Raw genomic sequence first — 16,867 nt, forward strand, 5'->3', positions numbered from 1 at the left:
TAAATTAGTATTTCGATTTAAAAACATACCCTTTGATGTTTGAAAGTTAAAAGTTGAAGACAAAATCCTGGATTTATCAAAAGGCCTGGTTTTTCGCTCTTGTCTTGCATGCTGGTTAATTAGTGTGAACAGTTTTTTTTTGGCCAAATTTTAATTAAGACTTGCGGAATGAAGTAGGGCTGTACCTGACCCAGACATAAGATGATCAAATTAGATTTGGCCATTCAATATGAATAATTCCAATAATTCCATATTAAGTTTTAAGATTTGACAAGGCTTAGTGGGATGTTCACTGTGTCAAAGGCAGATTTTATATATATATAATATATATATATATATATATATATATATATATACTCAACTGACCCATATAGTAGTATATGCAAATTCACCACTTCTAAGCAGAAGACAGGAGATAGTGTTGTCTCAGAAGCACAGCACAGTGACAAGCCATAAAAAAAACCCCCAAAAAAGACTGTTCGACTTGAAGCAGTTGCTGTCGATTCAGGGGTCTCTGTCTGATAATTGGAATCTCAATACCCCTCCCATTTCAGAATAAGGTATTTTATTTCACTGGATCAAAGGCTAACTTTCACTGCATCAAATGTGTTGAATGTTGCAGTTGGTGAAGGTGGAGCTTGTTTAATTAATTTATATTTTTCTGGGTTGCTTAATCTTTTAATCTTTATTAATACACCATCTTTTATGAGTTGATTATATTATATTATTTAACAAAATCTGTAAAGTGACGAGTGACTAAAGCTATCAGATACATGTAATGGAGTCAAAGTGTATGATAGCTTGGATTAGAAGTATGAAGTAGTGGAGTACAAGTACCTCAAAGTTGTTCTTAAGTACAGTACTTAAGTACCATTGCATGAATTATTATTATTTATTTATTTTATTTTTTACTTAGTCATTTTAATACCCAATTTTGACATTTGAACATTTCGTATTTTAACTTTCAGACCTATTATTCAAAATTTCAGCTTTGCAGAAACACCATGGAATTCCTTATGTGTTTCTGACAGATTTTTTCATTCATTTATTCATACCTTTTTTTCTGCAAATCCCCTCAGGCTCTGACTTTTTGACAGTGGCCATTTTGACTTGTCAAACATCAGAATTTGAATGAATATTTACATCCTTTACTTCAGTTGAAGTAGCAGTAAGATCATGTAAACATACTTTGTTATAAGTAACTGTTAGAAGTAATTGATGCGTTAAAATGAAAGCAGCTTAAGAAAATGGTGAAAATGATAAAATAATAGTGTTGGTTCAGTTTCATTTAGTCTTTGTCATTGTTCATCTCAAGACTTCAATAAATCTAAGCATTGTTAACATTATTTATAACACCTTTGTATTGTGCATGCTGACCAATAGTAAGGTTTAATGGGAGATTTAAACTGAACAGAAACCTTTATCATGTTACCTGCATTTGATTATCTCTGTGATTCAAAGTCTTTCCCATGAAAACGCTATTGAACTGAGATCTGCATGTTTCTGCACAGATGCACAGAAATGTCATTGTGCACGCTTCAGTGAAGTGTTGCCTGTGTAAAATTGAATTAAACATGGGCCTTTTGTCACAACCCATCCCAGGAAATTTAGAGAAAAAACAACAGAAAAACAATTTTGTGTAGTTTTACTTTCAGCTCATATGTCTCAGAGAAGGTTACAACCCCACCAAGAGGACGTTTGAAGTATGTGTCTGATTAGAAAAGCAAAATCACAGTTGCTGTTCTACGTTAAGTCTCTTTAATACAAGATGCTTTCATCAAATAGGAAGATGTAATACAATGTTGAGGCTCCGGAAATAGAAAAAATATGGCTTTGAAAAATGCCTGGACAACATGCTGATCCATAGGACCAGATTTAAATCATCATTAATACAAACATAAAGAAAACAGTTCTCTCCTTTGCCACTTACAGCTCAACGCACATTGCTTCCTGGGATTTGCAGTTTGCGAAGTTTGTTAAACAGTTCCAGGTACTGAGTCATGGTGTCAACGCAGTCTGATGGTGCGAAGAGTCCTTCAGGCTTGGCTGCAAACACAGACGGCAGTTCAGGGACGCTGGGGCCAAGAAAGGACTGCATAAACTCCTTGATGAGATTCCAGCAGTCCCCTGGAACCACACAGGGACAGTACTCCACCTGAGGAATTACACAGAGTTAATGCAGTCCTAGAGGGAAAATGTCACACTCTCACTCATATTCATCAAACTACGTACCTCTACAGATATCCCTCTGGCGCTGGAGCTCATTGTCACAGTACCAACTTTTATCAAGAAGTCACAGTAGCGGTATCTAGACCCACGACACTCCACTTTGTGCCCCTTGGCGTTTTGGAAGTGACTTTTTAATTTCACCATGAGAACATCAAAGTTTGCGTCGGCTATCAGGCAGGGACCGCCTTCAAACAGAGCCATGCAGCTTAGTGGCGTCTCAGAGTTGTGCATCACGTATAAGAGCTTGGAGGGCTGACCTGTAACAGATTAGAAAGACTGACTGTCAGCAGTGTCAAATAAAGACGTTTATTCAAGTACTGCACCGCCTTTACTGTAACACAATGCAATGTGTACATCTTGTAATTTTTATTTTATGACATTTATCTAATAACATTAGTCAGAGTAGTTACTTGCAGGATTTGGTTTTCTGTGTAAAAATACAACTAACTTTTACAATATGGTGAATTATTACAGTCAAAAGCCGTCTGTGGAGTTTCCCATGTCCATGAAAGTTCTTGCTACAACACTACTACATACTAATAGTTTAAGACAGTAAAAAATCATAGATAACTATCTCTTATACACATGCTGTCACTTTTAAAAGGAGCTGTGTGTGACTTTCTGGGCATATCTATGGTTCAGAGTCTTGCATTACAAAATGATGACATGGACTTTGAAAAATGAGGACTTAATTAGGCAGGGAGGGTCTAAAGAACGTGGCGTGATGGGAATTGTAGGATTCAGGCTTTATAGAGCAATATTATGGAATTAAAGTCAGGATATCCTAGCATAGTATCACATTATTTTTGCGTGGCAATATCATATAGATACACAGATGCCAAATATCAAATTTCTTATAAAAATTATCAATATTACAAATACAAATTAAAATTTGAGTAGTCTACTAGAACCATAATTGCTACTACTAAAACAATTGTTTTTTTTCAGTCCATTAGAAACATTTTGCTGCAATAAAAAAATCCTGAAGTGAGATGAACAGACTGAAAACATAAAACCATCTTAGAAGTTAAAACAAATGTGGTATTTTCTTTTGGGGACATAATTTGCAGTTGAAAAAAAAGTTATTGCAATACTCGGTATATCGTGACTTTCAGTATCATGATAATGTTAAATTAATATCAATAATAATTCTTACCCCTACTACTTTCAGTTGCTTAGGCTGTATGGAAGTTCATTACTAGATCTCAGTAATATCCCCTCTTCCTCTTCCCCCTCAGTCTATCAGAGAGATTAGGCGAAATCTGATGCTCAAAAAAAGTAGAGAATGAAATATTACCGCTGACATTTGTAGCATGGTATGTCTCGCAGTCCACACAGAAGCTGCCCTGCTTCACAGCGCCGAGCTGCTCCAGCTTCTTGTGCAGGATGTCCACTGTCTGCTGCACGCTCTTCCCCTCTGCCACAGGCACCTGACACACACTGCACGACAAAAGAAACACCACATCGCGTTACAAAACACCAGTTTAATCCGCTGCGTGTAAGGATACAAGAGCTGCTTTCACAGAGCATCGTGTGAATGAATATGAACGATGCAGCGGTGCACAGTGACAAAGTATATGTGCGATGGTTGAGATGAGACATTGAGGATGAATAAATATGTAATTTAAGTTTATGGCGTTCCAAATATTGTTAAAAAAATTAAATATCGCTAAAACTATAAAGTAATAATCTCACCAAGTGACCCCCATTGATGTTTTGCCTCTCGGTTGAATACTTCCGGGTGAAAAGAGTCTTCCGGTAAAGTTATATAGGAATATTTATATTTATCGGCTAGAAAACAGTCTTGACAGTTCGTGATGCTAAATATCCACAAAGTATCGACAGTTAACTAGTTTCATCCTAACAAAAACAGATAACATTTTCTCTACATTTTTTCTAGTTTAGAAAAAAAAATCCATTTTACGTGATGTAATATACGTCACTTCCCGTCTGTAATGGACATCCGCACGTGTTGACCAAGTGACTGTTTACAGCACTTGTTAATACTGGACTTTAGGCAGCACATGCCAACAGAAAACACTGATATTGCTGCTAAATTGTGTGTGAAACTACAGAGATGCCGAAAGTGAAGAAGTCCAGAGGCGGAGGAGGAGAGCCGAGCGGCGGAGCGGTGGCGCTGGCAGACCAGATCCTGCAGGCGGACACGGTTCGATCCCGAGGCCGGGTTAAGAACAGGGACAGCCGGGCAGAAAACGAAGACGAGTACGTAGACGAGCGTCTGTCGCGGAAGATCTTACAACAGGCCCGGATTCAGCAAGAGGAGCTTCAGACTGAGTATGGCCTGGCACCAGAGAAGAAGAAAGCACCAGTCACTGTTCTCGGTAATGTTGACGATCTGTCCTGAACTGCATCCATTTTATTCAATAAGCCATGTATCACATGAAATGCACTGAGTCCACATATACATGATCATAGTCTGGTATGACAGGACTAGTCTTCTGTAAGTGTTCATATAGGCACAGTTATTAAGAATTTAGTTAACTGGAAAGTTCACACTCATGAGTAATTTGTAGATTTTTTTATGTTCAACATTAAAGGTCCCATATTATGCTCATTTTTAGGTTCATATTTGGGTTTCTACTAGAACATAAATGCAGAAATTGTAAATAAATAAAAAAAAAACAACAACGAAAAACATCAACATTATTTTTCTCATAGACTCTGCCCAACTTTACCTGCATTCTCACTGTGGTGCCTCTCTCTATAAGTTCCCCTCCCAAAAACAGCTCAGTTAATTTTGGTCAGTGTTTCGAGATCTTCCAAAGGCACATTCGATTTTAGTGTGAGCAGGTTCAACAGGCTTTGAAGTACGTTTTCTCAAGTTTGGCTGGTGTGCTGGAGGTGAACCCAATCACCAACGACATGTATATACAACAGATTCTGGTAGATCTTTTCTAATTGTACATAGATTTTTTTTGCTTTTACTTTACACTTGCTTTGGCAGTGTTGATGTAACTTTTCTCATGCCAATAAAGTCCCTGTGAACTGAACTGAATTAAACCCCAGCTTATCATCACATGTGCGTCACACAACAGGGTGTTCAACGCTTTTGTATCTTTATTGACAGAAATATATAATAAACAGGAAATAGTAAGGGACCCATTTGAAATATTTTTGTTTCAAGTTTGAAAAAGTCTACATTGTATAGTAGAGTTGTGACATCACAACACACAGAAGTCCAGACAGGTTGTCTAAAGGTACTGTTTCTGGCATAACATGGCAATAACAATCATTTACCATCCCTGTCATCTAGCGTTTCAGATACGGATTGTGTGTATTTCTCAGTGGATTGAGTATTTTGATACTTTCACAATATTTATATAGCAGCATATGTGTTCTGACTTTTTTACAATATGGGACCTTTAATTTCACAATACTAAGAGACATAATGCATAGAAATGGCGAAGAAAACTTAATTCTGACGGAAAAGTATTAAATCAGGAATATTTGATCAAAGGAAAAACTTTGACACATTACACAAATCGATTGCAGTGTACATATGTGGAATATGCTTAATGCTGTAAAGCTCCTTTAAATGAATAATGTAATCAAGGAGAATAACTTCATTATAACAATAACACATTTTATTTGAAAAGCTGTTTTCTAGACCCAAAGACTCGCCAGATCAAAAGAAAAAAAGGGGGCATATAAGCACATATTCATGCAAAGCAGAAAATTCAGCATAAAAGCACATAACATTGCAGGTGCAGACAGTGGCAGAGGACAAGATTTCTAACAGCTATTGTTAGAAGAATCTTTAAGGTGTTTTTTAGGATGAGAGATGGAGTTTGGGTCCAATCTGGAGCTCCTCGGGCAAAGTATGCCAGAGTCGGGGGCCACTGCACCTGAAGGTTCATCATCATCATTTATTTTCACATGTCAACGAAAATAATAAGAGTATAATAAATAATAAGAATAAAATGCAATACAATATAAAAAACATATGACGGGACACCCCAAGTAAGCCACTACAAGGTTTTTTTTGGGGGGGGGCTAGCAATAACATATAACATAAAAAACAAAACAGAACATCACAAAACAAACAAGCAAAACAAAAGAAACACTGCCGTTAAAACAACACAATTTTTCACAAATTTCAGGGCCTGACACTCAGGATGCAGACTCCGATGAGGAGTGGCCCCCACTGGGACAAGCAGGTGCTGGTGGCGGCGACATCATGTGTGACACTGAAGTCGTGGTTGACCCTGACGACGAGAAGGCCATGGAGATGTTCATGAATAAAAACCCTCCAATGAGGCAAGATGCAGCATGATCCTGGCTCTATCTTGAAACCTGCTGTAGAGTTTGACTGTAAGCTCAATTTCCACATAACATGCTTAGCTGTGTTTTCTTTTGGTGGTCTTTGCAGACGCACCTTAGCTGATATTATCATGGAGAAGATTACGGAGAAGCAGACTGAGGTGGGGACCGTAATGTCAGAGGTCTCAGGGCGTCCAATGCCCCAACTCGACCCGAGGGTAATAGAAGTGTACAGAGGTGTCAGTAAGGTGAGTTACCTCAGTTATGTCCGTTAACCTTTTGGTTGTGAATGTGAAGATCTTAACAGCTGAATTGATTGCTGTCATTTTGGTTCGTATGCTCCAGGTTTTGTCAAAATATCGCAGCGGTAAACTGCCAAAGGCTTTCAAAATAGTCCCAGCTCTTTCAAACTGGGAGCAGGTTCTCTATCTGACTGAGCCTGAGACCTGGACTGCAGCTGCCATGTACCAAGCAACAAGGTGAGTCCCCAGCTGGTTTATAGAGCTGCTTTGGCTTCATACTGAGCTAGATTTTATATTAACTGCAGATATCTCAACACATTACAATGAATTTATTCTTTTTTAACATGTTTTTTTGTGTTTAGAATCTTCTCGTCCAATCTGAAAGAGCGAATGGCCCAAAGGTTTTACAACTTGGTGCTGCTGCCCCGAGTACGGGATGATATCGCAGAGTACAAGCGACTTAACTTTCATCTCTACAGTGCGCTGAAGAAGGCTTTGTTCAAACCAGGAGCGTGGTTCAAAGGTGAGACCTTTTTAATGGGCACTCTGTTTCTTGTCTGACATTTCACAATTTACTCAGTGCAATTTTGCTTTTAGTTTGAGTTATTAAACAAAGAAAAGAACAGAATAGAATAGCTTTATTTTCATTAAACATAATCGTACAACATTTGCTCTGCAGTGCCTGAAAAAAAGACCCAGGGGGCAATGAGAGTTCATTTCTGTGATGGCTCTTAGGTAGAAGCTGTTTTTTGGTCTGGAAGTGTAATTTTTTAGGGTTTTGTAGCTCCTTCCAGACGGTAACAGAGAGAAGAGGTGGTGGTGGCTGGGGTGAGCGTGATCTGTCAGAATGGTGCCGGCTGAAGGATTGAATTCATTAGTGCCACTCTACTAGATGGTATCAAAACTGTGTGACATGCCCTCTGCTGTGTCTCCTACATGCCCTCTGAGGGGAAGCTGAGAGTAAAATCAAAAAACTGTTTAAGTAAAATAGTTCTGATATGTCTTGCAGGTGCCCACATGGTAGTTTTTGTGTGATTAAATACCCAGTAAATGCTGGGCTAAGTTCTTGTCACATGTGATCCTTGAAAATAAAAAAGTGAGTGAAAGAGAATTTGACAGCTTGTTGCAACGAAGAAAACTGTCTGCTTTCTGGGACATGTCACCTTTCTAATTTCAGCACTAAATATAGAGTTTTTATTCTGAGGACACTGTCGGAGGATTAGTCGATGTCCACAGGGTAAATAACACGATTGGTTCTGGAAGCTCAGTAATTAACACACAAAAATTTAATTGGGTCAAATCATCCTTTGTATGTCTAGTATTTTTTTGGGCCACTGATTGTTGATTGTTTTTCTTTAATCCTGTCGGTCCTGTCTTAACAAACTGTCCCAGTTTAATGGGACAGTTTACCCCAAAACATCCCTTGACCCATATTTAAAAACGTCCAGAATGAGACGGCACCACTAGGTGGCGGTGCTGCTCATAGAGACACTAAACTGTGCACCACTCACAGTGTGAACGGAAGAGCCAACAGACCACTGACTTCCTTTAATTACTGACTTCCATTAATTCTTCTATTAGTGGGGTTTATTTAATTAACTGAAGTGATTAAATATTTGTTTAATGAAATCGGTTTCATGAGACAGTTGAAAGTTTTTCTATGCAGCATTTTTCATAAAAATATTTTCCATTATGATTCAGTTTATCGCACAAATAAACATGAAAGGCTAACTTTTAGGACAGAATCATAACATCTAATGTAAAATTATGCTCTGGTCAGTCATGTGGCTTATAAACTGACAGTTTCTTTTCTTTTTGATGATGTTAATTTTTTGTCACTTTAATCAAAATCAGTCTGTTTCAGTTAGGTAAACATATTAATACCAGAAGTATTAGGCTCACCTATGTTTTTAAAAACAATCTGAATAGCGTATTGAAAGCAGAATAAATGTTGGTATGTGAATAAAGTTACTGTAAAGGTTTGTGTTAAAGGGGCAGTCTGCTCGTTTATATGTTATAGTCAATTTCATATTTGAGTTACTATGATTACCACATTCTGGCCAAGTCCAAGTCTGTCTGGGGAGGCTCCAGTATGTCCTACTTGGTGCATGATAATACAGAAGTACCTGATAATGAAACAAACAGGGATGCCTTGACATTGGTCAAAGTTTTTCATCAAGGTAATTAAACCTAATAGTTCCCATCTCTACCACCCATCCCTTATGATCTGTAGACGGTACAAGCGAAGATGCTTTTGACCTGCACAATTGGAAGTGTGGTATCAAGTGTTTTTGTAGTTTTAACCATTTTTACTACCTTTACAGTGGACTAAAGGTCAGGTTTATAATGGCCACTGCTGCATCTGTCTCTCGCAGGTTCCCCACCTTAAGGAGGTGCAGCGCTGGAGAACTCATGTAATATTTTTATGCCTTTTCTGCCACACAGGTATACTGATTCCTCTGTGTGAATCTGGGACATGTACTCTGAGGGAAGCCATCATTATTGGAAGCATACTCACAAAGTGCTCCATCCCTGTGCTGCACTCCAGGTAACGTTTCACTGACACACAGCTGCAGACAGATGTCAGCATCTTCTTGTCAGATGTAGGATCAGGTGTCATTTAATGATTTAATGATTTAGTGTTGGAAATAGTGTTTCACTCCATATCGATATTAGAGAGGTATTGAATATCCTGCCATGAAATATATTCCAATTTATTCACGCCAGTACTTCAGTACTTCATTTATCAACAAGAGCTGTATTTCCTATGAGTTGTGTGGATTTACAACGGCAGGACAGTGTGTGTGTGTGTGTGTGTGCAGTGCTCTTCTTCCACTCCCTGCAAGAATATTGGGTGTGTCAACTTTTTTAAAATTTTTTTCATTCGCTCACACACGCTGCAGTTTTCCTGGTGAAAAATAAGAGTCATAGCTGCAATACAAGTATTCTTGCCAACTGTCCACGGCTTGAAGACAACGCAAACGCACAAAGCTTACATGACTGACTGACTGAAAGCCCACAGACACCACAAATCCTGTGCAGACCAAAAGAACATGTCCAACTTGGCAAAGCATCTTGCTGGTGGACATGCTGTCCTGCTAAAAGAGTGACATGTTAGCAAATTTAAAAAGCCCTTTTCACACAGAGATCCCATTTTAGGGCCTCAACAAAGACCCTTCATTACCATGGTCTTCCTTTTTCATACAACAGCGTATACACACAGTGTATATGCTGTAATAACATTATGCACTTGATCAAATTATTGACAATCCTCCATTTATTAATGTATTAAATGTACTAATTAATTGTCAAAAACTCACTTACATGTATGAAAAACCAACAAAACACTTAACAGCAAAGAAACTGCAGTTTTGTTGGAAGTCTGGCACTTCATGGATATTAATATATTGGTATAGACTGGACAAAGTGCAGATCAGTCAGTCATTTTCTGTAACTGCTTGTTCTCATAAGGGTGGCGGGGGGGGGGGGGGGCTGAGGCTGAAGCCAATCCCAGCTGTTAAACGCATTTTCTATTAAGTCAAATTTAATTTAAAAATAGGCTCTGTAAAATGTTAAAAAAAATCCCATAAACAAAAAAATCCCATCAAAAAACAAAGAATTTGAAGATGCATGTTCTGTCATCTATATTTCATAACTTCTCTTGATGATTTAGGTTTTTGCCGTTTCAGTATCGGTATCGAGATGATTAGGCAGTTGTCTTATTAAATTCATAATTTTGGTATCATGACTCTAGGTGACAAGGTAAGTGAGGCCAAGGTTACATAACCTGGGAGGTTGTATAACATGTACAATCTTTCTTGCCTTTCAGCGCTGCAATGCTTAAGTTGGCAGAGATGGAGTACAACGGCGCCAACAGCATTTTCCTGCGCCTCTTGCTTGACAAGAAGTACGCCCTGCCTTTCCGTGTCCTAGATGCCTTGGTGGCCCACTTCCTGTCTTTCCGTAATGAAAAACGTGTGCTTCCTGTGCTGTGGCATCAGAGTTTACTCACCTTGGCTCAGCGCTACAAAGCTGACCTTGCCTCCGAACAGAAGACTGCACTGCTGGAGCTGCTCAAGATACAAACACACCCTCAGATCTCTGCAGAGATCCGCAGAGAACTGCAAAACTCAGAGTCAAGGGATGTCGAAATCGGGCTTCCTGTTACAGTTGAAATGGACTGAAAATCCAGTCTTGTCTGGCACTTCCTCCTCCTCTGATTCATGCTCCCTTAAGCATGAAGAGAATATTGTTAAATCTAACTTCATCATTCTTCTTGACCTATGAAAGGACAGTGTCAAAGACCGCAGTGTCTCAGGAGCCATAATTCTGTTTTCTGCTTGGATGAGTTTGCACATTTGAATATGTACATCAGTAGTGATGCAGATGTAACTTTATATCAAGAATCTATGAGCTTTTTTCCTGCAGTGCGGTGCTGTGATCGCTTAGGAATACACAGACTGGTATTTGTGTTCTTTTGATTAAGAACAGTTTTGTTGTTTTGGAGCAACAATTTGGATTAAAAACAGAATCTTAAAAAAAGTTGGTCAGAAATCATGTGTTTCTCTCCATTTTTAAACTGCAGAACACAAGATGAATGGTTAAAAAACAGAATTAAGAGCAGCTGCTGTATATTTGTACCCTGCCTTGGTATTTTCAAATGGGAAATTAGATACCGTTGGTACACTGTACAGTAGATTTTTGTGAAAATATGTAGCTGTCAGTGACCTGTCATTTTTTGGGTGCTGAGTTTCTGTGTTGAATTTTATCAGCATACAGACTCATTTGTCATTCATTGATCACGCAAACATTTTTAAATTAGTCATGAAATAAATATATTAGAATTAAACAACAATGCAATAATAATAGTCAAGCAAATGTCAATGAGGTATATATATATACACGTTTTATACAGATTGTACCTGTTTTAATATTTTTTTTTTTTGTAGTTTTTAACTGTTGGAGGCCCACACAGCCACACAGAAAAATATAGACACATAAAATTAACGTATCCATTTTAATGCACTCTGGGACAATAATTATGTTCAAAGTAAAAAAAAAAATAAATAAATTTTATTAATTGAGAATCTTACATTGGCCATGCCGCACCCTTCAGCGGAAGGTTTTAAGTTGAGTATCAGTCCTTCACCTTCACATTAATGACCAATTTCAAACTTTTCTGATAGAACAGGATAAAAGTTATCGGTTCATATATATTTATATAAATACCAAAAATTACTAACAATTGACCTTTTTGATTCGCTACGTTGAATGACGCTTTAAACGGCCGTTTGTGGTCATAGGACCGACGACAGTTAGCATAGCGAGCTAACGGTGGTCACGCTCTCGGTGGTGGTTAGCAGCTAGCTTAACGGTTTGTTGATAACTCCGTGATTTGTCGACGCCATATTGAATTCTACTTTGTTTAACCCGACTTCACCATAACGAATCCATGGTTTAACCCCGTCGAATGGATAATTGTGTGGATGGACAGTTTCAAAGTGGACCCAGAGAAACCTGGTGTGATGTGGTTCTCCGGGCGGGCAGCGATCCTCCTGTGGCCGGTGACCTGCGAACACTGCACAGCCTGAGGGCTCTGGAGAAGACCTGCCCGGTGTCTCCATACTTCGGCCGAGTCCAGACGGACATCCAGCCATACATGCGGAGGATACTGGCAGTGTGGATGTTTCAGGTGTGCAAATGTTTCTTAAAGTAATGTTATATCTCCCTGTAGATGATTAAAAGCACCACACGTGGCGTCTTTTTAGGTGTGCGAGGAGCAGAAGTGTGAGGAGGAGGTGTTTCCGCTGGCGGTGTATTACCTGGACTGTTACCTGAGCCGCTTCCCCATTGAGAAGTCCAACCTGCAGCTTTTAGGGTCCGTCTGCATGTTCCTGGCCTCAAAAATGAGAGAGACTGTCCCCCTGACTGCCAGCAAGCTTTGTATCTACACAGACAACTCCATCTCAGTCTCAGACATCCTGGTAAATCTTTATTTTTTATATAAACTGCACATTGTATTTGGGATTATAGAAGTGTGGCGACTCAGGAAATGGAGTTTAAAGGCCTATCAGCATGGCTACAGTAATCTAATAGTAATGTTCATGCTTGCTACTATTGTGCATCTGCGCATGAGCAATGTGGACAACACAAAAACTAATTTGATGGAACGGTGAATAAGATTTTGGGGCATCAGTGGCATCTAGCAGTAATGATTGCATATTGCAATCAGCTGAAACTTCTCCTGGTTAGAATCCTTCAGTGTTCATTGTTTAGGAGGTCTTTATCGGGAGCTGAATTGCAAAGTCTCCTTTTTCTCCAAAACAGTCTAGGTGATTTAAACTGTTAAAAACACTGAACATAGCAGGCTCATGTTACAAATCCACGTTCGTCCAGCGCTGTTTGGCCTGTTGGAGACAGGTAATGTGCGCTCACATTTTTATCTACGATAACATAAGATCCAGACGTTCAGAGGGTTTGTACTGGGAGCCAAATTATCCAAAGAGGTCTCTTTCTCTCCAAAACAAACAGACCCGCTGACTTGAAACTGGTTTAAAACGCATAATAAAGCAGTTTAATGTTAAAAAAAACACTCTCATCAAGGAGGGGCTGCAACCAACAAAAAATGTGAATAGCCCTATCTGGAGCTAGTGTTTGGTTTGTCCATTCTGGGCTCCTGTAGAAACATGCCAGTCTTTGTAAACGCAGAGCTCCCCCCTCTGTAGATATAAGCAGCTCATTCAAAGGCAACAAAAACGAGATTCTCATTGTCAGGTGATTATATACTAAAGAAAAAAAATCACATATATTGTATTACATTACTGTCAATATATCCCCCTAAATCTTAAACACTGGACCTTGAAACACCACTGATCTATAATATGGGATCTGATACCTGTTTGGTAGGCCCAAACAGGTATCAGATCCCATATTATAGGATCTGAGATGCCACCCGGACATGACACGCCAAAAACATTCTTTCATACCCAAATATACAGCTCAGTCCAGTTAGGTATTAAGTGTTATTATGAACCACTGTTCATAAAAGTTCCCTGTAGAGCTGCAACAACTGATCAACTAACTGACAATTCAATTAACAGAAAACTAATCTGCAACTATTTTGACCATCATTTAATTGTCATTGTCATTTTTCAAGCAAAAATGCCAAAAATTAGATATTTCCAGGTTCTCGAATATAAGGATTTGCTGCTTTCTTTGGTCTTACATTATAGTAAATGTAATATTTTTGTTGTTTAGTTTTGTTGGACAAAAATATCGCTGTTTTCTAATATTCTGATATTTTGTAGACCAACTGATTAATTGAGAAAATAAACTACATAATAATCTGTAACAAACATAACTGTAGTTGCAGCCCTACTTCCCTCAGATAGTGAACAAAGCTGTGGAGGGAACTTGATTAAAGGTTTTCATGCAGTGGCACTGTGATGGTGGATTGGTTTAGAGGAATGTGTGTGTGTGTGTGTGTGTGTTGCAGCAATGGGAGGTGGCAGTGGTGTCCAGGTTAGACTGGTGTCTGGCGTCTGTGGTGCCCTCTGACTTCCTGGAGCCAATTCTTCACGCTCTCCCCTCTCTTCAGCCGCACCACTTTCCAAACATGCGCAGGCATGTTCACTCCTACATTGCTCTGGCAGCCACCGGTGAGTTATATAACTGAATTACCAACAAGAGATTTCTTTCCAAATAAAATAAACCAACAGACAATGTGCATCAGAAGTGGAAGAACATGTAAAAACACATATATTTTTTGTGTTAAATGATTTTTTGCTCAATTATACGGTCATTTTATCTCCCCAGCGCAATAAAAGCAACTACTTTATATCCCTAGTAATCCCTTTGTGATTTAGAAAAATGTTAGAGAGCATTAAATGTAACAGTGAAATTAAATGACTTTCCTCACAGTGAACAATGGACACAAAGCAGCCATAAGTTTGATTACGATGTGTCAGCAGTTCATTTTGGAGACAGAGAGCTGAGTTTGTGTAATCCTGTATTGTCTGCTGTGAAAGACCAGCGTCCGGCTATTCAGCTGGCTGATTTCCCACGAATCTCTGTGGTGCTGCCCGAGGCAACAGGTCACGGGGATACAGTCAGTTAGTGTCACTTTAGAGGGACTATAACATTACAGCCCATAAAATTAAGACAATTCCTGGCTCCTGACGTTGTAACCAGTTTAAAAAGGTGTCTGAGTGGGGATTGAATGTTAGACTTTTTGTCTCAGTGCGTCTCCTGCCTGAAGCAATTAGGGTATTGTATCAGATTGTAAGGTTTTGGGGAAATGTCTGCTTTTGAGTGCTTGCTTTTGTCTATCAGGGTGTGTCTACAATGGTGGCATTTAACCATCTACATCCAGCCTTTACTGACTGTCCCACTCTTGCAGTAGTCTACAATAGTGCTGCAATAGTACTTAAAGTAAAATACAGATGCCATCAAAATTTTGAAATGCTAGTTTTATTTTTTTTTAAATTTTAGAGTAAGTCTCCCTCTCTTGTCATCAGACTGCAGGCTTTCAGTGTTCTTGCCCTCCACTGTTGCATGTGCCTGTGTGAGCATTGCCATGCAGAGGCTACAGTTAGTGGACGCTGCCGTCTCCTCTGATTTGGCGATGACGTTCTTGGCCAACCTTTTGGTCATTGATCTGGTAAGGGTAATGTTTAACCGTCATTTTTAGATAATATCTCTTTTGACTTTGCCCTGTTGTCAACAGTGACTGGCTTGTTTGTGATAATTTTGGAAGGCATAGGTTTGAACAGTCTTGAGGAAAAAGTACAAAAAAGAGGCAGGGTTAAAAGAGCAGCCATGCACATACAGCACTGGCCAAAATTAGGGTTGCAAAATTTCCATTTCCAAAATCCATTAACAAGGATAACAGTTTACTTTTGGATTAATGGAATAAATACAGTTATGTTTTTATCTCTTTTCTCTTATAAAATGATTTATATATATAACATTTTACCATATCATGAGCAGCAAGGGCGTACTTTTCCCTTCAACACTGGGAGGATCATATGAAACAAGGGATTTGGGGTTCTCAGCTCGAACATTTTAAACATCAAACCACTAATTGACAGCATTCCAGTGAATTTTTATCCACCAGTTTGTTCCCTTTCTGCATCAATTTATGGTTTAAATGTCTTTGATGTTGTCAAAATAAAAGGCTTATGCTACTTTCACATTTTTGTTTTTTATCAAACCCCTCTAATAGAGATGATAAAAAATTGACACTGAAGTGATTAAAAAGTATGATTCATGTTTTGCAGAATAAATTGAAATAAAAAAGATTTTTCTCCAAAATTCTGAAGCTTAACCTCCCTTAGAAAAAATTCCAGAAATGTACCGACCCTTTGCAACAATAGCCAAGATCCAACAGTCTGTCCATGACCCGCTAATGAACTTATGGTTGTTTTTCTTTCACTCTGACCCTGAACAGAGCTCTGTCCTCCTCTGCTATGACCAGTTAGGGAGTGTGCTGGAGCTCAGCCTGCCCTCTCGTTTCCAGGCCAGTGTTTGCAGATCAGGAGCGCACAGCTCGGAGATCAGCTACACCCCTGCTGACTTTCAGGATGCTGTATTGACACAGGTGACATCACCCAAGAAATCAAGCTAAAACACTCCTCCAAGACATGAATGGTGAGAGCGAACTGTAAATTTAAAGCCATGATAGAAAACAAGAAGCCTAAATACCAGGCAAACTGAACCTAACTACCATTTCTCCTTGTTCTTTGCAAGTTGATTGTTGTTGAGATCCCTCTGCGCTGTGTAGAGCTGTTGCAGTTTGAGAGTTGTTTTAAATGTGCGTCCTGTTGCTTCTTGTTTTGAACGTCTTTTGAGATTGCTACAGCAGCTTTGAAAGATAAAATATGATCCAAGATACATAAACTTTTCTGTGATGCTGACACCGAAATCGAACCCTACAGCAATGTTTGCACATTTTAATGAAATGTCTTCTATGCATTAGGGTCATACATGTATTCACATATTTTTAGCATTTATCTGGATTTATTGAAGATTATTATTACATAAAAATTCCTTGTGACTATAAGTCAGCACTGTTGAAAGATAAAAACGACAATATAAAAATGTATGTAGGTCAATGA

At 38.8% G+C, this 16,867-nt stretch overlaps 3 protein-coding genes across 3 annotated transcripts; 2 read left to right on the forward strand and 1 right to left on the reverse strand.

The window, feature by feature from the left end:
* Nucleotides 1-1,735: 1,735 nt before the first annotated feature.
* On the reverse strand, nucleotides 1,736-4,032 carry med20 (mediator complex subunit 20). Its single transcript, XM_042502263.1, has 4 exons — nucleotides 3,925-4,032; nucleotides 3,527-3,669; nucleotides 2,233-2,486; nucleotides 1,736-2,155 (listed from the first exon to the last, which is right to left on the reverse strand). Exons 1-4 carry the CDS (start codon nucleotides 3,936-3,938, stop codon nucleotides 1,934-1,936), a joined length of 633 nt encoding a protein of 210 aa, XP_042358197.1. The 5' UTR covers nucleotides 3,939-4,032; the 3' UTR covers nucleotides 1,736-1,933.
* Nucleotides 4,033-4,187: 155 nt separating this feature from the next.
* On the forward strand, nucleotides 4,188-11,294 carry bysl (bystin-like). The gene is made up of 7 exons (XM_042496867.1): nucleotides 4,188-4,571; nucleotides 6,351-6,507; nucleotides 6,620-6,758; nucleotides 6,856-6,989; nucleotides 7,115-7,275; nucleotides 9,198-9,300; nucleotides 10,582-11,294. The coding sequence occupies exons 1-7, from the start codon at nucleotides 4,307-4,309 to the stop codon at nucleotides 10,934-10,936; spliced, it is 1,314 nt and encodes a 437-aa protein (XP_042352801.1). The 5' UTR covers nucleotides 4,188-4,306; the 3' UTR covers nucleotides 10,937-11,294.
* An 800-nt stretch (nucleotides 11,295-12,094) lies between these two features.
* ccnd3 (cyclin D3) lies at nucleotides 12,095-16,809 on the forward strand. Its single transcript, XM_042504591.1, is given in 6 exon segments — nucleotides 12,095-12,444; nucleotides 12,521-12,736; nucleotides 14,248-14,410; nucleotides 15,269-15,411; nucleotides 16,201-16,360; nucleotides 16,363-16,809. Coding segments are annotated over 6 exon segments (939 nt in total). The 5' UTR covers nucleotides 12,095-12,222; the 3' UTR covers nucleotides 16,398-16,809.
* The last annotated feature ends 58 nt before the right edge of the window (nucleotides 16,810-16,867 follow it).

This window comes from Plectropomus leopardus, chromosome 2 (genome assembly GCF_008729295.1).
Source record: "Plectropomus leopardus isolate mb chromosome 2, YSFRI_Pleo_2.0, whole genome shotgun sequence".
NCBI classification, from domain to species: domain Eukaryota; kingdom Metazoa; phylum Chordata; class Actinopteri; order Perciformes; family Serranidae; genus Plectropomus; species Plectropomus leopardus.

Coding starts and splice junctions, on each gene's coding strand:
- med20 (XM_042502263.1), bottom strand. Junction 2,487..3,526: donor CCATGCTACAAATGTCAGCG/GTAATATTTCAT, acceptor AATCTGTTACAG/GTCAGCCCTCCAAGCTCTTA. Junction 2,156..2,232: donor CCAGAGGGATATCTGTAGAG/GTACGTAGTTTG, acceptor GTAATTCCTCAG/GTGGAGTACTGTCCCTGTGT.
- bysl (XM_042496867.1), top strand. CDS start 4,307: ATGCCGAAAGTGAAGAAGTCCAGAGGCGGAGGAGGAGAGCCGAGCGGC. Junction 6,990..7,114: donor GCCATGTACCAAGCAACAAG/GTGAGTCCCCAG, acceptor TTTTGTGTTTAG/AATCTTCTCGTCCAATCTGA. Junction 7,276..9,197: donor ACCAGGAGCGTGGTTCAAAG/GTGAGACCTTTT, acceptor TCTGCCACACAG/GTATACTGATTCCTCTGTGT.